General features: G+C 44.1%; 1 protein-coding gene across 1 annotated transcript; it reads right to left on the bottom strand.

Moving 5' to 3' along the window:
* Window positions 1-349: 349 nt before the first annotated feature.
* On the bottom strand, window positions 350-22,194 carry pak4 (p21 protein (Cdc42/Rac)-activated kinase 4). The gene is made up of 11 exons (XM_061072997.1): window positions 22,082-22,194; window positions 7,528-7,764; window positions 7,070-7,284; window positions 6,668-6,875; window positions 6,167-6,400; window positions 4,961-5,419; window positions 4,324-4,457; window positions 3,923-4,049; window positions 1,625-1,750; window positions 1,387-1,521; window positions 350-1,219 (listed from the first exon to the last, which is right to left on the bottom strand). The coding sequence occupies exons 2-11, from the start codon at window positions 7,726-7,728 to the stop codon at window positions 1,064-1,066; spliced, it is 1,995 nt and encodes a 664-aa protein (XP_060928980.1). The 5' UTR covers window positions 7,729-7,764; window positions 22,082-22,194; the 3' UTR covers window positions 350-1,063.
* Window positions 22,195-22,656: the final 462 nt, after the last annotated feature.

Below are 22,656 nucleotides of genomic sequence, written 5' to 3'. Positions count from 1 at the left end.
CTCCTTATATCTGCTCTTTCATTCTGTTTCAACGTGGTGCATCTCATCCTCTTCTTCTGTGCTTTTTCTGCTCATCTAAGATTAAAGGTCAAAAGTCTTTTTTATCGTCTGGTCTAAAAACTAAATTAAATGTCTAGTGTCTATTATCTGTGTGCTGGAATCAAATGGGAGTGCAGCTTCTATCTCTTGTCACCAGTGCTTCATAAAACATCACGTCACTCGAAAATAAACCAGAAAACAAATCAAAATTATAAAGCAATCACAAAATAGAGATAGTAAAACATCACGACTCATATATCTCTCTATGTTCATTGTACTTACACAGAAAAATAAGGAGAAAATAAGAAAATTTCATCTGTTAACAAACCACAACTCCAGTGTTTACCTCTTTTTAGTGTGTTTTCTTGTTTACAACAGAAAGCTAGTATTTTTATGGCTACAAAATTAAGTCCGTCTGGCTCATTAATGAGTCATTAGAGTTCAGCCCTCAGTAGTAAGTTCTGGGTCAGAGTCTGGAATCCATCGGTGAGTGTCGTCCTTGTAGAGCAGACAATCCAAACTGTCAAATAGTGTGATTAAAATGTTGCTTCGACTAGCTCTAAAATGATCCAAGAGTCTCTCGGCTCGTTAGAAATATCTAACTGTTGTGCAAAACCCAACCATCACACTCAAAATCCAGGTTAGGTCCAAATGGAAAAAATAAAAACAGCCGCAGTCCGTAATCTTTCCAGGTCAGGACCTTCAAATTAAAACTCAGCGTACAGGAAGTCAGCTGAAATCATTCGACAGGCAGTTAGTTGCTTCTCTGATGTTCTCTACCTTCAGGATTCCAAGTGAGAGCTCTCAGTCACTCACACACCAACTTGCTTCTTATTCAGGCAATACACTCCTCAAAGTTCAGTCATTCACATAAGAAAAAGAGAATACCCCTGCACACCCAGTTCACACCCATCAGACTCTGATCCATAACGAGGGCCAATCCTTTGTGTGTAGGAGTATTCTGTTCCATCTGAACCTGCACACGCTGCCCTCCACAGTCTGGAGGCTGTTACTGTCACAGGTCTCATCTCATCCTGTTCTGCCTCATCAGAGGGACGATGCATGATGGTGGACCAGCCTTCGCCAGGAAGGGGTGTTTGAGAAGCTCGCTGGCCGAGCCCCTCTGAGCAGGGTCTCGCACCAACAACCTGTCCAAGAAGCCCTTGAGCACAGGGGAGACCTGGGAGAAGACCAGGAGAGAGAGGGAGAAAACATCCTGAGTCTTCACATCTGGTGTAAATTATATCATATACATCAATAATCCTCATTCCAAGCAGGTGCCACTGATTTAAAATGTAAACTATTAATGATTTTGCATCCAAGTACTTTCAGTGTTTGTCTCCGTACCTTGTGCAGATTCTTCAGCTTGGGAGGAAGGTTGTCTCGAATCATCTTCATGGCTTTGAGCGGTGGCTCGTTGAAGTACGGCGGCTCCCCGTCCACCATCTCTATGACCATGATACCCAGAGACCAGATGTCCACCTAGAGGGACATTAAGTAAAGGAAGTGAGGGACAGTCTACAAGCAGAAGAGATGTTAATCTTTTAGATAATGAAATGAGGATAAGATGCTGAGAAAGTGTTACCTCTGGTCCATAAGGCAACCTGGATATGAGCTCTGGTGCCATCCAGTACGGTGTTCCAACCAGAGACTTCCTCCTCTGCACCTCCTTAGACACCTGAGCACAGAAACCAAAATCTGACAGCTTCACCTGGAGAGAGAAGAGAAAGAAACAAAAGACACAGGAATGTTAAGATCATTTTTTCACAGAAAGTGAACAAAAAAGAAACCGTGATAGCCAAAAAGTTTTTAATATCAAATATGAGTATGTGTGATAAATGAAAAACAAGTTACTGGACTTTTATATAATTCTTCATGCTCGCTGCAGCAGTCAGGGACGTTTCCTGATGCTGCTATTGCACTTAAACTAATCTGGACGAATGTGTGTGCAGTCCAGGTGGTTCAACAGTAGTGGGCATTATTAGAGATCAGATAGCAATACAATTATCAGAAATGCTTCCACTGCTGAAACAGCCTTGCACATTGGCGATTAGCAAATCTAGGTACATAACTAAAGGGGTTGACCTAAGCCAGGCCACACACCAATGGTAACACTCATCACTTCTTACAGGCGGCATAAAGAAGTTAACATACATTATACAAGTTGTATTTTTAAAATGCTCTGCAGAAACGCAAAGTTCAGGTATCTGAAATCTTTACAGACAAAGTTAAATGTGTTTCAGCTGCATAAGATATAAATACTGAATTTGCATATCAGAGAGAAATCTTGTTACGCCTCAACGGTCGAGCAGTCCAGTCTGTAAAGTCGCTGCGACCCAGCCCTGTTTCTGAGAAAAGTTTGGGTTTGGCAGGTATTCAAACAGAGAAGCAGCTTTGGTGTTATCCACAGAGACGCCTGCTGTCCTCAGATGGTTCACAAAGAGAAATGAAACTTGCTATGAGAACTGGTGCACACATCCATGAACAGTCTCATACACAAACTGCACAAGACATTACTGTGACCTTAATGAGCTGAGTTTCATCAGAGCAGAACACTGCGGCTGAAGCTGCTCGGTGTCAGTGTGCAGGCCGGGACATGCAAACTGATGTAACTATAAAGACAGGACACTCGGCCAAAAAGAAAGAAAAACTACACATGAAAATAATTAAATCAAACAATAAAGTGTTTATTGATTATTCCTACTATACTCAAAGATAATTTTAAATATTAGAGCAACACTCATTATGTTACCTTTAAAGCAACAGCTTGATTAAATTAGTTTTATTGCTCAGTCACTTTGAATAAGAAGAAAGTTTCCTCCTTCTCTCCCTGAGCGTCTCTGTGACTCTGGGGAGTGGGTTCCATCTCCTGTGAGAAGAACTGACAGAGTCTCAGCTTCAACTGTCACAATCAGCTGCAGGTGAAGAGTGAAGCTGAACTGAGATCAGTTCAAATGACTCAGAAGTTATTATAAACCAGAGTTAAGCTCCAATATTCAGCAGGAAACTTAAAATAATTCTTAACAGAGTTTGGTGGATGTGTTACAGCAGCAGCTCTTCTGGTTCTGGAAGCAGAGGATCATGGGTAACATTCATCCAATTGTGTGAGACTACACAGTCAGAGCGCCAATCTACACATACAGACAGCAGAGGGCGCTGTTGCTCGGTAAAAGTCCCAATAACTTCAATCATATGGTTTGTCTGAAAATGACAATTTGTGTCCGTTTGAATTCATCAAATCGTTTAGTTTGTATGATATGATAAATGTACGATATTCATGACATGACCCATGAGAAAAAAACTTGCAGGAGGCTTAATGTATCGACCTTTCACAGAGTTATGTGTAATTTCTGTCTTCTGGACCACACCTGAAACTGAGCAGTGTAAACTTCAGTGTTAAGGGGAAACTGTGTGACACCAGACGCTGCCTTCTCGGTTTGCCCTTTCCGTAGAAAGCAGAAACCTGCTCGTCAACAGGCAGGAAGTTATTTGCCATCCGCCTCAGCTCTGCATTTGTGGTTAACAAAGATGCATTTAGTTCCTTTTTCATGCCGACATTTTTAAAAGTGGGTCACGATTAGTCAGTGGCTCTTGTGCTGAGTTAGCACATCCTGTAAGACAAGCTCTGAACATGAGTGAGTGGGTGAGAGGAAGCTCAGTCTATCATGTGCATCCCTTAGGCCATTGCAGAAAAAACCCTGATGATCCCTAAGATATAACTAGAAGGCTGCTCGGAGAGGGAATACCTCCACCAACTCTAACGCCCATCTGTGTTAATGGTTTCTGCGAAGTCCAAATCGCTTTCCAGCTTTAACGCCTTTCATAAGCTGCTCCTCCTGCCTGGAAAGAGCGACCATGTGGTAGATGGGAGTGTGGTACATACCCGACCATCATGAGTGAGGAGGATGGAGTCACTCTTTATATCTCTGTGGATCACGCCCTGTGTGTGGAGGACAGACAACGCCTTCAGGACAGACAGACACACTGTGGCAATCTGCTCCTCGTTCATCCTGAAGAGAGAAAGAAAAACAGAGAAATGTCAGATTAGACCTAAACACGTCTGTTTCTGCAGTTTGAAGCTTTGAGCAGAGAATCCATGTTTATAGTTTGTAGAGATACAGTAAGTCAAAAAAGAAAATGTAAAATAAATAATCTGCTGTTGTTCATTTCTCTTTATGAGGCAACACTGCCCCCTTATGGATGAACCATAACAATCCACAATGGTTAAAAGTCATAGGTGGCTAAATAATAGTATGTCTTCTCATAAACAGTCTCTCTCTTTACCTGGTGTGTGTCACAATGTCAGTGAGAGCTCCTCCCTCCAGGAACTCCATGACGACCCAGAGCTCGTCTCCCACCAGGTAACTGTTGTACATCTCCACCACATTCTCGTGGTGATAGTCCCGCATGATCACCACCTGAGTTAACATCGAAACACAGACAGGGTATAATTATATTACTCATTAAACTCATTACAAAGAATGGCAGCGAGGCCTTGCAGGTGGAGAGACTATTAAGTGTCTGTAAGGTCGATGCTGCATCGATCCGCAGCTGCAAGTGTGAGACGGACAGTCACACTCAGCCCTGATGTTATTCACAAACTGTGCTTGTGTCGGGAAAGTGTGGATTATATACGTTGTACTCTTGTCAATGTTATAATTGAATAATTGTATAATGAGGAGAATTTGAGGCGTCATTGTTCTGTTCTCGGTCAAAGATAAGACGTCTGGTCAGAAAGTTCATGTACACAGTGTTCACTTTATCAGAATGTCATAGTTGTTCTGTACTGTTTAATACTCAGAAGTCTGTTTATAAAGTGTCTGAGCTAATGTATTTGTAATTTGGTGCCATACAAATAAAATGAAACTGAATAACAATACAGGTGTGAGTGTTTCATTAAAACTAGATCATTAGCTGTCACCTCGTTGAAGAGGAGTTCTCTGCGTTGTTGTTTCCTCAGATCCATCTTCTTCACAGCGACCAGTTTCCCCGTCGTTTTCACTGTGGCTATACACACGATCCCCGTGGACCCCTCCCCTATCTTAATGTAGTGGTCCAGGTAGGTTCGCGGATCTCCTGGATCCACCACCATCTGTAGTGCGGCTCTGAACTGCTCATGGGAAACCCTCTGGGGCTCCCTCTGCGGTGAGCGGCCCTGGGACGGTGCACTTGACGCTGGTGGCCCGGGGGGCACGGGGGGCCGCGGAGCTGGAAGGTTGGGGTGAGGAGTGTGTGGGTGCTGGGAGGCCTCAATTGTCAGACTTGGGTGGGAGGTGTGATGAGGATGGGGGTGGCTGACAGGAGGCTTGGAGCCGGAGGAACCTCTGGTGGAGCCGCTCGAGGGGCCATTCTGAGGGGAAGATTCATGGTGTCGCACCGGCTGAAGATCAGAGACAAGAGAACATGATTACAACACGCTGAAGGAAGGGGTCTGCTCAGGGTAGAGGTTATTTCTAAGTAACTTACATCATTAAACCAGATTCCCACAAGGTCACTGTGACCTTTGAACATGGAAATATATCACTTCATCTTTAAATACAAGGGACAACTGATCAAAATTTGAAGAAATTCCCTCAAGCACTTAATCGATTAATTACTCCTTATAGGTATTTGTATGCCATAAAATAACTAACCTAATCTTGTATAACAAAGCATATGATTGTAATTTCAAATATCAAAATAATTTCTTGCCTGCAGTAGCTTAATAAACACAGATAACAATGTTGTAATGTCGGCAATAGTTAAAATGTATGAGAAATTCTTTGATTGACTGTGTATAGAGAAATCAAACAAAAATGGAAGTACGTTCTTCAACCGTATACATTTTTGTTTCAATAATTCTGTTAAGCAGTTTTCACAAAGCTGTTCAGTTTCCATAAATCTTGAGCTGATCACGTAACCACGTCTAACAGCTTCCAGAGCAGAGAGCCAGGACAGAGCAGTGAATCTGACCTGGAGAACAAAGAGCAGCGTGGTCACAGCCATCATCCATCAGCCACTGGCTGAATGTGCACCTGTCTGCAGTTTCTCTCTCAGTCAATAGCTTCCCTCAGGGTTGCTGCCTCTGATTCTGCTCGTCCTGGTTCTAAACAGACTCTTGTGTTTCTGTTCATGCCCCCGACCCTACCTGTCCGGTGGGGCTGCGTCCGCCCTCGCTGTCTGTCCTCGGGTAGGTGTTGAAGGGTCGAGTGGTCTGCTGGGCAGTCTTTATCACTCCCTCTGTTACCGGCAGGTTTGGGGTGCGGATGTTGGGCCCAGAGAGAGGCCTCTTGTCCCTGGGAGACTGAGGGCTGCCGTCCCGTGTCATGTAGCTGGACTTTGGTCTGAGGTCACTGGGTTGATCCCTGCGAACCACCTGCTCCTGAGAAGAGGCAGGCGAGAGATGGAGCCACAAGTCAAGTTAAGAAATGACACGACACACATATTGGTACTTTTAACCAAAATAAAGAAAGCTTCGTACATTTGTTCTTTTAAGATTTCAAATACAATAGCAGCCATTTTGTTTAGAGTAAAGATATATCAATATGTGACGAATGTACACAAGGTTAGGATTTAACATGAGTCCATGTTAAAGTGAAAATGTGAGACTGGCTCCATCTTTGACACAGGATTGATCTTCAGTTTTTACCTGGTCCCGGTCCCGTGACTCTCTGTCTCTGTGGGGGGGAGCGGGGGGGCCGGAGCCGGGTCGGTCCCTGTGGGCCCGGCTGGGCTCCTGGCCCCGAGGCTGCTGCTGGGGCCGACCCTGAACTCCATCGTCCCTGTGAGGAGGACGGACTGCACGCTGGGCCTGGCGGGGGTCACCTCCACTCGGAAACTCTGGTCGAGGTCGGTGACTGAGAAGCAAAGTGATGCACAGATCAGTACAGATACGTAAAGTGCTAATGTGCTCTTTATGCTTTGTATCATAAAATTGTGATTGTATAACATATGTGCAACATGCTGCAGCTGAAGAAGAAAAAGAGAGAATGATACAGATTTTAATTGTATGAGCCGTGTCTCCAACTGGAGCAGCACTTTGATTCCTGACCTGTCTTGTCTGTCTGGGTGTGAGTAGTGTCTGTGGTGAGGATCTCCGTTCTCCTGCCCGCCTCCTCCTCCTGAAGAACTGGAGTCCCTGCGTGGTTGGATGGGAGGACTTCCTCGTCGCAGGGAGTTGGAGCGAGTGACGGACATGGTGTCAAACTCATCCAGCAGCCAGGTCAGGGAGCCGTCCACGCCCATCTTGTGGCCACGGACGATTGCCTGGAGATTTGAGGGGAATAAGGGAGAATTGTGGACGACCTGAAAGTTGTTCCTAATACAACACAACTTTGTGGCTATTTTAGGAATGCGTATGAATTTTTAAATCTCATGTGAATGGGTTTGTGAATTCAAAATGCAGCTTGATCATAAAACTAAAATTCATTAATGAACAAACATTACACATGAAATCTCAAACCTAGGTATCAACTGAGCATCATTATCTGAAACCTTTCAGGAACTCACCTTGCGCGGCTCCACCGTGGTGATGACAGTGGCGTCGATGAAGGGTTTGGGCCTTTTGGCCGTGTCTTCGATGAGCGACTGCCATTGCCGTGGCAACCCGACGAACTTCTGCTCCTCCTCGTCAAAGTCCGTATGTACGCGATGCTCAAAGTTGGATGGAGCAGAGATTTGGATCCGCGACTTCTTCTTTTTGGTGAACATGGTGGTGGGTGGAGCAGCTGCAGCCTCACATCAGACCTGCATGGAGGAAGAGGGATAGTGATGAAAAAATAATGCAAATGTATAACCTACAATGGGTCTATGTAACACACACACACACCACTAACTACCACAGTTCAGTCTGCTGTATACTGTACTATACCAATACATATGTGGCACGTACACAACAGACAGATCACTTTCCTGTCTGCTGTTGACATTTCACTTTATGCCACATAAAACAGACGCTCAGAAACGTTGCTGTGAAAAAACTTAGTCTCATAAATTCTGTATTTGGCACCAAACTGCTGGTTTCCCTCTTGACCTTGTAGCTTTGTCAGCGGGCTTCAAAGGAGACACTCCCTGAAGCTAAACAAAGCTTTGCTGGTGATCAGTGTGTTATGAGCATGACCAGGCCCTGCTGGGCAGCCGAGGGGAGTGGGGGCGGTTGTCCTGTTAAATTATGTTACAATCTTTGCTTCTTGTTTTTCCACAACACACTGTTTCCAACGCAGCCCGTTTACTGGGGAATAGGACGAAAAACAAAAGGGAAGCGAATAACAAGGTCATGGAAGAGACACAGGGATGAGAGCACGGGACGAGGACAGGCTGGATGGTGAGAGGGCGAGCTGAGGGAGAGGGCAGGAGTCACACTGCCAGGTTCACAGTCTGTAGCGTTAATAAAGCCTTTCACAGTGGGAGTATTTCAAGTTGAGCAGGACACACCCAGGAACACACTGAGAAAAGTGAGGTTCACTGCCAAAAAACCACAGATTCTGCAGCAGCAGCACAGAACTTCCACACACTACTTCAAACAGGCAAAAAGAAGCCAGGAGAATCAGTCGAGTTAGAAACCAAAGAACATGGAACAAGTCTGTGTTATTAAATTACAGTATAAAAGTGTAATGAATAAAATGTTCTTACATGCTGCAATATTTTACTGGACTTATGCAGTAGAGCCCTAACACCAACAATGATATTAGGGAGACAAAAGTTTCTGATACCAATATTTCGGCTGATGGATCTAAAAAAATTGACAATGATTCATAAAATGTTATAATCAAAAGCTTACGCCTGTATCGAGAAGTGTATTTGTGTTATAAAGTCACTAGAAACCCAGTAGTTAGGTCCAGGTTGAGATGCATCTTCAGTGAAAACACATGGTGCGTCTCCACCCAACTGTCAGCTCTGGATTCTGTTCCCATTTGCTAAACTTTCTCATCACAGTGAGGTTACAACACCAGTGATAAATGCCTCATCCCAATCATAATGAGTCTGGTGACAACAGAAAAGAGGAACATAAATCACAGCACAGGCCTATGATTAGTGTTCAACTGAGAGAGTAATGTAATCAATCAATGCATCTGAACTCTGGAACACTGATAGTAACTGCAGCCTTAAGGCAGGATGAAATTGATTAAGTCTGGAGGAGGTTCCTGGAGAAATTATATTATCTACAGAGGACAATAACAAACCAATATGTGAGGCCTCCAGTGATTAGATGTACTACTGGCACGATGGGATCAGTGTGGGCTGTGAGTTAATGGCTGAGATCATAATTTCTTATTGAGAACACAAGGCTCTAAGTGTAAATCAGTATGACACTTGTCATTTGGGGATTGAGAGTGTCTCATATCTATAGTCAGTGGTCTGGCTCCAGATCGCAGAGTGATGTGGCTTTTCAAATCCTGACATATCTGCTGCGGCTGAAGATATTTGGAAAGCTAAAAGGATATGGCAGAAATGTTTATTTTATTGCCACTCTCAAGAGCCAAGAAATAATGATGTTAAAATAAGATGAAGGCCAAGTGACAAACAGAAAATCCATTATAGGAGTTCTGATGATAAAATGCTTTATTCACTAGATGGCAATCACATGGTCGACTGGTGGTAGAACCGTGTGGGCGGAGAACAAGGGTTTACAACAGAGTCTGGATACAATGGTCAGAACTTTGCTTGTACTGTTATGAAGAAATAACAACAGATGTGAAGTAAATTATACCAGGAGGCAACAAGATGTGGAAACCACTCCTTCAACCTCCGTATGGAGTTCCAATCTGAAGTGGATGACTGAAGTAATGTTTATTATTTGAGCCTGAAGATTATGACTCATTTTGTTTAAATATAAAAAAACAACTATATAAAATTGGAGTAATTAGTATTAAATATTATCTTGTGATTAACTTTTCCACATCACACCAGCTTCGGATGGAGGTTTAGGCAAAATCATTACCACTGTTTTCATTTGAAATCAGCGTATGAATAAAGCGAGTGTTTCATAACACATAACACATACAATGGGCATGTGAGCGCTGGGGTAAACAGGAAGCAGATTGTTTACTCTGCAATTAGTTGCTTAGTTACGGAAAATACTACAAACGAGAAACAACAATGGTTAAAAGTAAGAGCAGGTATTTCTCTTCTTGGACAGACGAGAAGACGCTTCACTAAATGTTTTAAAACTAAATGTCAGAGTCAAACCGGCGACAGGAGAATAGGTGAACTCCAGGAACAGAGACGAGGAGAGAAGTTAACAGCTTCAGCAGGTGTACAGCCCCCCCCCCCCCCCCCCCCCCCAGCCCTGGGGCTCAGTTTCCCATACCCCCCCTCCTCCTCCATATCCTCATCATCATAAAACAGGAAACGCTGTGAGACAGAAGAATGCCAGCAACAGGTGTCTGCTCTTCATGATCCCTGGATTACTTTTGTATTCAAGGTTTCTATTCAATGTGGACACCGGGGGGAAATTAACAATTCAGTGAGTCAGACAGCAAACACACAAACATGAATGAACTCCTGGATTCCATCAGGGTTGTTTACAAGTCTCTGCATGTTCAGCTGTGTTCTGATCTTTTACAGTTTAAAAAGAATCAGGGAAATATCATCTACAAATGAGAGTTTGAGTTGTGACAACGCAGCCAGTTGGGTTTTAAGTAAATAATAAAAAGGCAATGTGAAAACATTCCCCCCACACACACACACACACTGTTAATGCTATCACACACACACACACACACACACACACAGTAAACCAGGAGGAAAGGTCCCTCCTCAGTGAGAGAAGCAGATCTCTCCTCCAACACAAGAATCACCGTAGTTGTAGCTTCACCGTTTTCCCCCGCCCCCCCCCACTCCAAATCTGTCACTCCGTTATCTTCTCCCCCAACACCCTCAATCTACCTCTCTCCCTCCACTCCCACCTCTCTCTGCACTCCTTCCCTCTTTACCAGTCTCCCACCCTCCTCTCGTTTCCCCTGCTTCTCTCTTAGCACCCCCCCTCTCTCTCTCTCTCTCCTTGCATTGCTCCACCCCGGCTCATGTCTGCCTGGCTGAACAGTGAGAAAGCCTGTCCGCTCAGTGGGCCGCAGCCAGGCTGATGAGCTCTGGATGAAGCTGCTGTCCTCTGGCCTGATTCAAGCGGTGCACACGGGTGGTCCACACTCAGAAAGACCCCCGGAGTCACAACAACGCCGTATAGCTGCAATGATACAGTTTGGTATGAAACCGTTCTGAATTCTAACCAGTACGGCTGTAACCATTCTCAAAAGAGATCGTGGTTCAGACGTCCGTGGTTTCTGTTCACAACACAAAGAGCGCCACACGTCTCCCTGCCCCACGCGCTGCCCAGCAGCAGGTGCAGCCTGTTGCGTGAGCGCGTGTCCGATCACATCACAACCCCGGGAACACAAGCCTGCGTAATGTGGACCAACACACAGAAGTGACCAGTAGCTTCAGAGCAATGAGGGTGGAGGTCGTGAACATGTTGCATATGGGAACGCTGGTGTTGCTTTTCTTTCTGTTTACTTCCCTGACTTGTTGGTTTATGAAGATCCGTGGTAAAACCCGGAACATATTGTTTTTGTTGCATGGGCTTGAGGCCGAGACTGAAACAGACTTTTTAAATATATACGAAATTAACTCTTGACGTTGAGACTGTCGGAGACACACACACACACTCACCCCTTTTATCTACTCTGGTTATTTTTGTTTTACATAGTTTCATGTAAAGTCAAGTCCAACAGGTTCTTCTCTTTTCTGTTCCAAATGTTGGTGTTTTAATAAAACTTGCTTTTTCTTACATACCCACTACTTGTCATAAAGTTTGGGAAAGTGAAAAACTATACTATGACAAAGAGAGAGTGCATCACACATTTCCTCCCTCCACACTAATGATTTTCTGTGTGCAGCTCCTTTGAGACATACCTTACATAACTGCTTTCATAAGAGGAGACCGACAACACTCAGGGGTTGAGAGGGCAGATGTAAACACACTTTAAAACGTCAAAATAAATCTTTAAACTTTTCATTTCAATGATGGTTAATAACCACGGAGGTTTTGACCATAATACACCAACTTGTGTAACGAAAATAAATCTGTGTTGTATAAAGACAAACATTGTATAATGAAAAACAATGAGCGGAAATGTAATCTGTCAGGACCAACACGTCTAGCTCTTCCTGAGCAAATCATCTCTTCAATACAAAAACACATGTTCACTAAATACCTGTAAAACAAGTTTTGATGTCTCAAATCACAACATGGACTAAATATTGACTCTTAACTTTTATATGTGTAATGAACACATTACGTTAACACAAATCTGAGGCCATTTAATGTATTACTGAAATAAGCTTTTATCTAGAACTTGGCAATAAGTTTAATAAATGTACAGAATCCTTTTGACATACAGGCAAACAAAGAGTGTTAAAAATCATTATTTAAAAAGGTTACCTGCCAAAGAAAAACACATTACCGGGGTTTGTCAGGCAGACATTTCTCACTCTTTACTTAATTTAGTATTCCTTAAACTGACCATTGAGGTGGTGCTCAGCAAAGTTAAGAAAATAAAATACACAACACAGCTATTTGCTCTTCAATGCGACACAACACACAGACACTGTGAAGATACCACACAGAAGCCAGCAGTATTTAGGTGACCACTGGTTTTATGGTGCTCTTACATTAGCTTGCTGGTGCGGAATCAGTGGAGATAATTAAAAGCCTGTTCTCTAACTACTGCAAACACACAGAAGCTCACACACCCACACAGAGGACAACACTTCTCTCTCGATGCAAACACACTGTACACTGTTTGACTTGGTGCTACCGACTGGGCTTCGTGTTGTGCGGCGTCTCAGCTGCTACACAACGTTCACATGTGCCTGCTATTATAGTTAATGAGCCAGTGAAGATACAGAGCTGCTTGGCTGAGGATCAGCTGACTGATGAAAGTTCACGTCATGGGAACTTAAATCGAAACAACCAGCTGACGAGGTGGTGATGACATCACGATACGCCCCCCCCATGCAGCGACAGGTAACCACGGATCATTAACTCAGAGCAGATACACACAGACCATCACACTGATGCACTACTGGTCATTGAGAGACCTGCAACAGCCACAGTCTGGTCCCTCAATAGATATGGAGAGTAAAACTTTGAGATGAAACTTTACATAAACCGAAAATACAATGATATAAATATTTAATTTAAATATATATTTTAGTAGTAAAATAAGTTAGATGAAACGTTATTGTAAATCTGGAAAGGTCTAAGTTCTATCAAAGACTTTGTGAGTGTTTTGCACGTTACTAAACATTAAAAAGAAAGAAGAAAGGATTTGAGAATTAATAAGTAATCAATTAGTGTATTTTAACATCATCAACTAACTCCTACACTCTACAATATGAGGTAAACATTAAAAAATAACTACACCCTATTCTTTGAGGCTTCAATTTGAACAGGCAGATAAATAATCAAGCAGTGGCCTCATCCTCTCGTTGCTTATCTCAGACAACAGGAAGTCCTTTTGTTCAACAGCTAAAATAAAACAAAATGCATAAAACAAACTTCCTGGACACGAGAGCACAAGAACCAGACTTCCTACTGAGTTTACACACGTACACACACACCCACACAGACAGACACACACAGGCTCACAGCAGAGCAGGCTCCTCATCCCCATGTGTCACCACCACTTGTGGGGAGGGAGGGAGACACATGACTGGGACAGCTGAGTCGCACAGCTGCCCTGAAAGGAGGAAGATGAGCAGTTTGAATGGTGCAAGTGAGGAAGAGGAGGGTGAACAGACCCAGTGAGTTCCCAGCAGTCACACACAGACCCTCCCTCCTTCACACCAGGCGAACAATCAACTTATTATGGAGGTTGTGTTTCCTTCTGACTCAGTTAATCCCAGCTGTGAGAGAGTTTGGTTCAGATTAACTTCCCCTCGGTCCCGGAGCAGCACCAAGCCAGCGCAGCTTCGAGCTCTTCTAACAACCGGACTCCGGTCCCGAGCTGCAGCGCCCCTCCCCTCCTGATCTCATGACGGAGCGGAACCCGGAGCACCAGGAAAGAGAGAACGTGTATTTCCGCGAAGGGTTTTAAACTTCGTTCCCTCGTCGGGGCAAACCGCGACGGACCCGGAGGAGGAAGAGGCGTGAAGAAGTGAAAAGCTCCGGCGGCTCGGTGCTATGGCTCGGTGCGGCCACTGGTCCGTGAACTGGTCCGCGAACTGGTCCGCGAACACCCAGCGAGTCGCATTCCACTGGTTTCAGCAAAAGAGCGGCCCAGTATCATGACGTCACCGGGCGAGCGAGCGAGAGAGAGAGGAGGTGGGGGCAAGGGGGGGGGGTTACACGGTGCTATCAGCGACGTTAACTCCTGTCAAGTGATTCATGAATAAAAAATAAAGTTGTACACAAACTTTTGGTCCGTGTTTATTCTACAGATTATTTTCTCTGTTCATTGTTAAAATGTCTAAATTTCCTGTTTTATCCAACAAATGATATAAATCAAAGACCAAATATAAATAAAGATTCGACAGCTTTTTAATTCCCTAATGTAGAAACTCATCTGCCACCAAATGCAGACAACAAACAATAAACACTAAATTCACAGGACACGTCAGAATAATGGAAACACCATGAGAAGCCGTTTGAGATGAAACAGCTTCAGACGCCAGAGATCCGGTCAACAGCTAATGAGACCACGGCAGGAAGAGAAGATCTTTGCACTTCAGTAGAACATTGAATGAGTCTGTGAACAAATAAAGCTGGACAACACGTCTCCATGTTCCCACGATGCAGAAATACATGATATGAACACTGACATCTTGTATCAATGACATCACAGCCAGCGCAGTAATCTGGGGACGGCGTGGAGGTATCAAGGTCTCACCGGCTTCACCACGTTTTGTCAAATCAAATTAATATTAAAACCAAACTTACTGGAACAATCTGCACTTGAACATCCATTCCAACAAACCATTTTTGATAAATAAATGTATTTGATATGTACTTTAATTTTGGTAATAATAAAACCTTAATCATTCATTGAATACATTGATTTATTGACATTTCTATCGCATTTTGTCAGGACCTTTCCCACCATGTCAAAAAGTGTCAGGAAGATGGCATCTTTAGTGAGTAATATATCTTTATGAAAGTTAAATCTTTGATCGCATTTTGTTCTCAGCTTGAGTCAAATGATTTTGACTCACTTTGGCTCAAAAAGCTCCACAAGCATGAATCAAATCATTACTATTTGTAGCCGTTTGATCGAGGCTGGATATTGTGAAACATCATGACTCCCAGCTCACATAAACAGATTCATTACCAGAGTCAGTAAGTCGAGGCCAAATGATAACACACATCTGAACTTAACTATGTCTACTAAAGAATCACGTCAGCAGTTCATGTTTTCTTTGTTGCTGAATGCTGCCGATCTAAAAGACACAAATACTGTCATGATTTCAAATGTGTAAAACAAAACCAGGGGAAATACAAATACTAATTTCAGATTAATAATTGAAAGAGTTTTAATGTAGTGAAACAGTTAATTATCACACAGACTTTTTCTCCTAAATGTAAACTTAAGTTTACCTGTATTTATGGATGTTTGATTGACAAACACCACAATCAACATAAGGAGAATCAACTAATGAGGGAATCTGTAACTCAATGAATAGATCTGTTGCTTTAAGATCATATAAACCCATCACATCAGATCAGGTTATAACCACAGCCTAGGTGAGAGCTGTGAAACACATCTATTTGTTTCATTATCTATAATATAGGACCTAAGACACTACAAGGTGTTCGCTTCTATACAAGTAAAGAGGATGTTGACATTCCTTGGGGAGTAATGATACAGCAGGAACAGGTCCACTCAGCGTATCAGAGCCAGAAACACACAAACCAGCCAATCCCGAGGCCGAGTTCAAACAAAGCAGGCAGTGTCGCAACCAATAAGAGCCGACTTCCAGAGGCAGGTTGTGGAATGTGGAAAGGTCAATGATAAAGGCAGCAGAGAGAGCACTATGTAGAGCACACACAAGCGAGCTGATGCATATTTCAGCTCTCACACACACACACACACACACACACACACAGGGATCACTGACTAGGTTGATTGTGCACAGAACCTTTGGACCTTTGCCTGCACTGAGACAGACTGCGACTGAAATAGTTTTGTCAAGTTCACTGGGAGGAGTTCATGAGCTTCCTACAAGTTCAAGGATGAAAAGGTGCTTAAAAGGTCACTCAAAAAATAACAGATAGAGCAGGGACACAAAGTGATGCATAAACAAAGAGTTTATCTTCTTCACTACAGTGAGTTTGAGGAAAGGAGCACAATGAAAAAAACCACATTCACAAACATTCTGAGATCAAGAAATAATGCAACATTCGACCAATTTCGGATCTGAAATGAACATGACACATTAGTAGTTTACATAAAAGATGGGACTATCCGCTTGACCTGTTGCATGCCTATCAGTAAATATCAGACCTATCAGTAAGATAAGCCAAGTCTGCAAGTATTTTGGGTTGCACGACAAATTACCTAACAAAGATAAGGCTTTTTATCGACTTAGTAAAAGACAACACATTTGAAGGCTCACCTGTCTTTGTTGTAACTTTATATGTTGGTGTCTCTAAAAATCAAAGCTCACAGTAAAACCCAGCGGTGCATCAGCTGAAGCACCAACAGCTTGATCGCATCATGTCCCAAACAGAGACCATGAGGTCATGTTGTTGTGAAGAAGTCAAACATCCCATCACTCGTCCCTGTCATTAGTCCAGTCATCACCCCGTCATGTGATCGGAGGTGAACTGTCTGCAGGAAGTTCTGCCAACTACTGACAATGTGTGAATGTTATTCATATTAGAGACATAGTGGAGGTAAGACATTGTGTTCAGGTGCTAAATATCCATGTAACACTTTACAGTTATCAGTAAACACTTTACTTCAACAGCTAAGTGACAAGAAAGTTCCAGTTATTCAGAAACTTGTGATAATGTCATTACGATACTTTAGAGAAAGACTTTAGCTCTAAAACTAAATAAATAGTTACGTGACATGGAGGGTTAAGAAATGGTTCTACAAGTTTCTATTATAAATATTTTGGACCTGTTTAATTGACAATTCGGTGAAAAATAATGTAAAATATTTGTAAATATTTTTTATTCATAATATATTTTAGTACAGTTGTTGTAAAGAGTCTGGAGACGTGAAGAATTATCAGATTCTCCAGCAAGAAGTAAACTGGCAGTAAGGAACAAATACCAATCCAGGCAGTAGCAGAGCATTTCTAATGCAGAGTTAAAAGGGTTCATTTCTTATTAACATTAAAGTTTGTTGAACAGCACATCGAAGGATAAATGATAACGGAGCCTGATGCAACAGGTTCCTCACAACAATCCTGCATTTACAGGACGAGCTCAACAAATGTCCAGCATGTGTCAGAATATTCAAGCATTACGAGAGAAAACACAACACAATGAAAAAGCACTATAAACATACTGCTGTTCTCTTGCATCGCAACAAAAGTACAACTGAGGTGAAACGCAGCCACCATCCAGAACTCTCTTTGTATTGTGTTTGTGTGTTTGTGAAACCTGCATATCGCCACGGAGGTGCATGCCCAAGCTTGATTTTGTTTCAGCTGGAATTAAACCTGTACATGCAAACACAAGAACACAACTCCTCCCTGTCCAGAGCCAGGCCGAGACACACAGGGAAGCAGCAAACGTGGACCTGTTGGTGCGTTAAGCTCCAAAGCAAATGATCAGGTTTCGTCTTTGTGGCAAATATCTGAAATCTAATCTTCAAAATTAAGTCTCTTCTGGTGTTTTGCACATTGATTCATTATTTTAAGGGAAGAGGTAAAGTTGAAGCATAACTGGCTTAATATGAATATAACCGTGGAGATGGCTGTCAGAATTAACACATTTCCTTCATAACAGATGAGGTGATCACATTTTAACAGAACTGTTCACTGACCACCATGCTCTTCTGAAACCAAGTCTCAGATAAAGACCAGTTATTGTTATGGTATTGATCTTTTCCTTTATTCACACAGTGTCCTTGCCTCTGTTCCTGAGCACCCAGGGTTGTGTTGATGTTGGCTGCTGCTCTCATTCCACAGAGGATCCTTTCTTCCTCTGAGGCAATAAGCTTGGCTCTTTCTCCCCCTTTACAGGGAAGAATCATAATGTCGGCTCTGATTTGCCCCTCATGCTTTTCCTCCTCTTTGTTCCAATCTCTTCTCTTCCCCACCCAGGGATTCTAATCTGTTTCCAGTCAGCGGAGCTTTACCCTCCCGCTCCAGGTCGGTTATTAAAGGGAATGCCATGGAGCTACTGTGGCTGTTGAATAAAAATACTTTAACATGTATGGTTTGATTACTTACCCATACATTAAATAAAAATCAAGGAATTAACCGGACGATAACCCAAAAAATCATAAACTGAATCGACACCAACTTCTTCTGGCTCTCTTTTCCACATTTCTTCACTCCCTTGGTGCGAGGTGGAGTCGGGGAGTTTTACTTTCTCTGCTCCGCTGTGGTTCTCTCTCTCTCTCTCTACAGATCCATCTTGTTTCTTACTGTTGGCTGAATCTGGTCCAGTGTTGGCCCAGCACCTGGCCTCCACCCTTCACTCTCTGGCCCCTCAACAAGCTCCCACACCTACCTGCATGTAGAGAAAGTATCCACTTTCATCGATGCTCTGTCTCCATATCACTCAACTCCATTTCTTTCACACACACACACACACACTCCACCCCCTTCTTTTTAACCCAATACCATCTTTTTCTGTGATATCTGACACCAGGAGAAAGACGACAGAATCAATGTTTCGACGTTTGCTGATCGGCAAACTCAACCATCAAGGACACACAAAGAAAAAGTACAAATTACACCAACAAACTAATTGTTCCTGTGATAAGAATACAAGGCAAGTTATAAATTTCCATCACAAATTACCAGAGATTAAAAAGTATATCTTCTCTTTCAACACGATGAATTACCACACTGGAGAACAGCATCTGAATGTGCAGGGTGTTTGCTGATATGACGATGAACAGGTTTGGTCTCTGGATGTGAAAGCTGTTTGAATAGCAGCTGTATTTGTCCCTCTCTCTCTCTCTCTCTCTATGACGGACCCTAAGGTCAACTCACATCAAACCAACGATAACATCCCTCCTGCCGTCAGCTCTGCCCCCCCCAGCTGGACACGTCTGTCAACAGCTATCTACAGTTCCTGATCAGCCCCACCTTCAGGACTCCACTATTGTGATAAACACCCCCTCCACCAAAACTGGGGTTCCAAACTGAGCTGAAGATCAACAGAGAAACCAACACATCTGCTGTGATGGAAACCTTCAAGATGAAGTTGTGGCTGACACGTCTCTAACAGCTCATTCCTCAATGTTTCTTAGTTATGATACTTGACAGCTTAAGAGTGGATTTAGCAGACAATAGCAAACAGTCTCCTTTACATCACTTTATTACTGGTAGTTAGCCACAGCTGATGAAACCTGACATTTCAGACAGTGAAATCGATGGTCTCTTTATTAGATTAGCAGGGTTGTCTAACTGAAAGAAAAGGGGGAACGGTGCTACAGACAATGTTTTTGAGATAGTGAAACAATGCTGTGCAGGGTCTGAATCCTTCAGCTGGACGTTTAGGACCTGAACCACATGCTGCAGCTTCGCTGAGGACCAGCTGAACGTTTAGGACCTGCACCACATGCTGCAGCTTCTCTGAGGACCAGCTGAACGTTTAGGACCTGAACCACATGCTGCAGCTTCTCTGAGGACCAGCTGAACGTTTAGGACCTGAACCACATGCTGCAGCTTCTCTGAAGACCAGCTGGACGTTTAGGACCTGCACCACATGCTGCAGCTTCTCTGAGGACCAGCTGAACGTTTAGGACCTGCACCACATGCTGCAGCTTCTCTGAGGACCAGCTGAACGTTTAGGACCTGCACCACATGCTGCAGCTTCTCTGAGGACCAGCTGAACGTTTAGGACCTGAACCACATGCTGCAGCTTCTTTGAGGACCAGCTGAACTGTTTAGGACCTGAACCACATGCTGCAGCTTCTCTGAGGACCAGCTGTTTACAGAAGAGAAAGTGGTTTTCATTCAGGTCCCTTCAGGCCTCCGGGTGCCACAGATCCCTCCACTGTTCCTACTGTAACTGGATCGCAGGGAGGGGTGCAGCAGCTAATTGAAGCCTCCTGTCTGGACTAGAGAGAAAGAACCATATTGCTAAAAAGCCCAGGTTGATCCACAGCATCACATGAGGCCCTTACAATGATTTAGTAAAGGATACAGCATCACAAAGCCTGTTTATCGGTTTGTGTAGAAAGTACAGACAGCAACAACACAAACTATGTTTCCAAGTCAAATACTTATTCGACAGATTTGGATTTGATTCATCAAACATCTGAGTTTTTACTTGATCAAATCAAAATTTACCGTTATAGTTGTTAATAACTAATGTATTTGTCCTCCCTCTAGTGTTTACCTCGGTTAATGAGGTCATTGGACAGATGATGTCTCACTCTCATGACTAACTTTTAAACACTTAAATCTTCAGATGCTGAACTTCAGTGTGACTCTGGGCCTCTGCTGACCTGTGGCTCCAGATGAGCTCCTCACATGACACCTCGGTGCTTCCTATGTTCTCTGGGGAACTTGCAGAGGGGTTGAATCCGTGAGGGAGAAGGGTGACCCCCCCCATGCAGCCCTGGCATCCCAGGAATGTGTGGCGTGCCCAGCACTAATCGCACAACCTCGCTGACTGAGTGAAGTGCACGCACAATCTCTTTCCCACATATGAAGCCTCAGGCATCACACAGGTTTACACACATGTGGCAGCTGAGAGAAGATGAAGGGATGTGAACAATGAGAAGGAGAGGAGGAGGAGGAGGAAGATGAGCATGTACACGAGGGGTCAGGAGGTGGAGCCAGCAGCTGAGTTTACTGTCAGACAGACTCCTCCTCCTTTCTGCTCCAGTCTGCACAGGGAGAAGGAACCGAGACACAGGATCCCAGGGTGGAAGGAGAGAGAGAGGATTCACAGGAACCGGTTAAACGTACTGCTACACACAGAGACACAGACACACACACACACAGACACACACACAGACAGACAGACACAGACACACACACACACAGACACACACACAGACAGACAGACACAGACACACACACACACAGACACACACACAGACAGACAGACACAGACACACACACACACAGACACACACACACAGACACACACACACACACACACACTGCGTTGGAGAGACGACCTTAAAGACCAAGTGGGTCCATGATGCTGGTCTCACAGATAAGTTAGGACCACGTCCCCTGGACCAGCTCGTCCCCTGAACCAGTCCCAGTCCGTCCCCTGGACCAGGGTCCGTCCCCTAAACCAGTCCGTCCCCTAAACCAGCTCGTCCCCTGAACCAGTCCGTCCCCTGGACCAGGGTCCGTCCCCTGGACCAGCTCGTCCCCTGAACCAGTCCGTCCCCTAAACCAGCTCGTCCCCTGGACCAGCTCGTCCCCTGGACCAGGGTCCGTCCCCTGGACCAGTCCATCCCCTGAACCAGCTCGTCCCCTGGACCAGTCCGTCCCCTGAACCAGTCCGTCCCCTGGATGTGTCCTCGAGCCTCGGGTCGACCTCAGGCGGTCGGAACCAACAACATCGAACGTGAAACCAGCTTCAGCCGTCCGACGTGCGGATCTTTTAACTGTTCAACAACTTTCACAACTGACTCCCCGCCATCTTGTAACTTCACCGAACGTTTTAACAACAACGAGCCGGTAACACACCGCAGTAAACCCGCCTCAACACACACTCACACGCACACAGACACAGGGGGGGGGGGGGGGGGGGGGGGGCAGACAGAGGAGGGTCGGCGGTCTCCTCCGCTCCAGCCGGACTTCACAGAAGCTAACGTTAGCCACAGTTAGCAGCTACACGGCTCCGCGGAGCAGACGCAAGCTAGTCGCCTTCAGCCGGGCTCCGGCGCCTGGAGCCGGCGGGAGAACTCACCCTGAAGCCGCCGGAGAAGCGTTCCTCTGCGGCCGCCGCCGACACGCTGCCTCGCCCGGTTAGAGGAGCTCGACCCGGTGAACTTTGAGCAAAGTGTGTGACATCAAGTCTCACTCTCCCGGCGCCATGTTGAACTGAGGAAGTACTACATCCGGGAAACTGCGGCCGAGCACCATGGCAACCGAGTGTGCGACGGGGTGAGTTTAACATAATAAAGTTTCAGCAGGAAAATGTAAAATATAAAAAATATATATATAATGATGGCGTTAAGAATAAGAGCATTCCACTTTGAAACAATACAGTAAAGAATAAAGTGTTTGTAAACCAACATATCTGATTTAAATGCTCAATAACTCATTCAATATAGATAGATAGATAGATAGATAGATAGATAGATAGATAGATAGATAGATAGATAGATAGATAGATAGATAGATAGATAGATAGATAGATAGATAGATAGATAGATAGATAGATAGATAGATAGATAGATAGATAGATTACTTTATTCATCTCCGAAGGGAAATTAAGTCGTCATAGCAGCAGGTATATTTGAATACAATAAAATACAATAC

Source organism: Limanda limanda, chromosome 6, assembly GCF_963576545.1.
Source record: "Limanda limanda chromosome 6, fLimLim1.1, whole genome shotgun sequence".
NCBI classification, from domain to species: domain Eukaryota; kingdom Metazoa; phylum Chordata; class Actinopteri; order Pleuronectiformes; family Pleuronectidae; genus Limanda; species Limanda limanda.
This window is presented reverse-complemented; position numbering and strand designations above follow the sequence as displayed.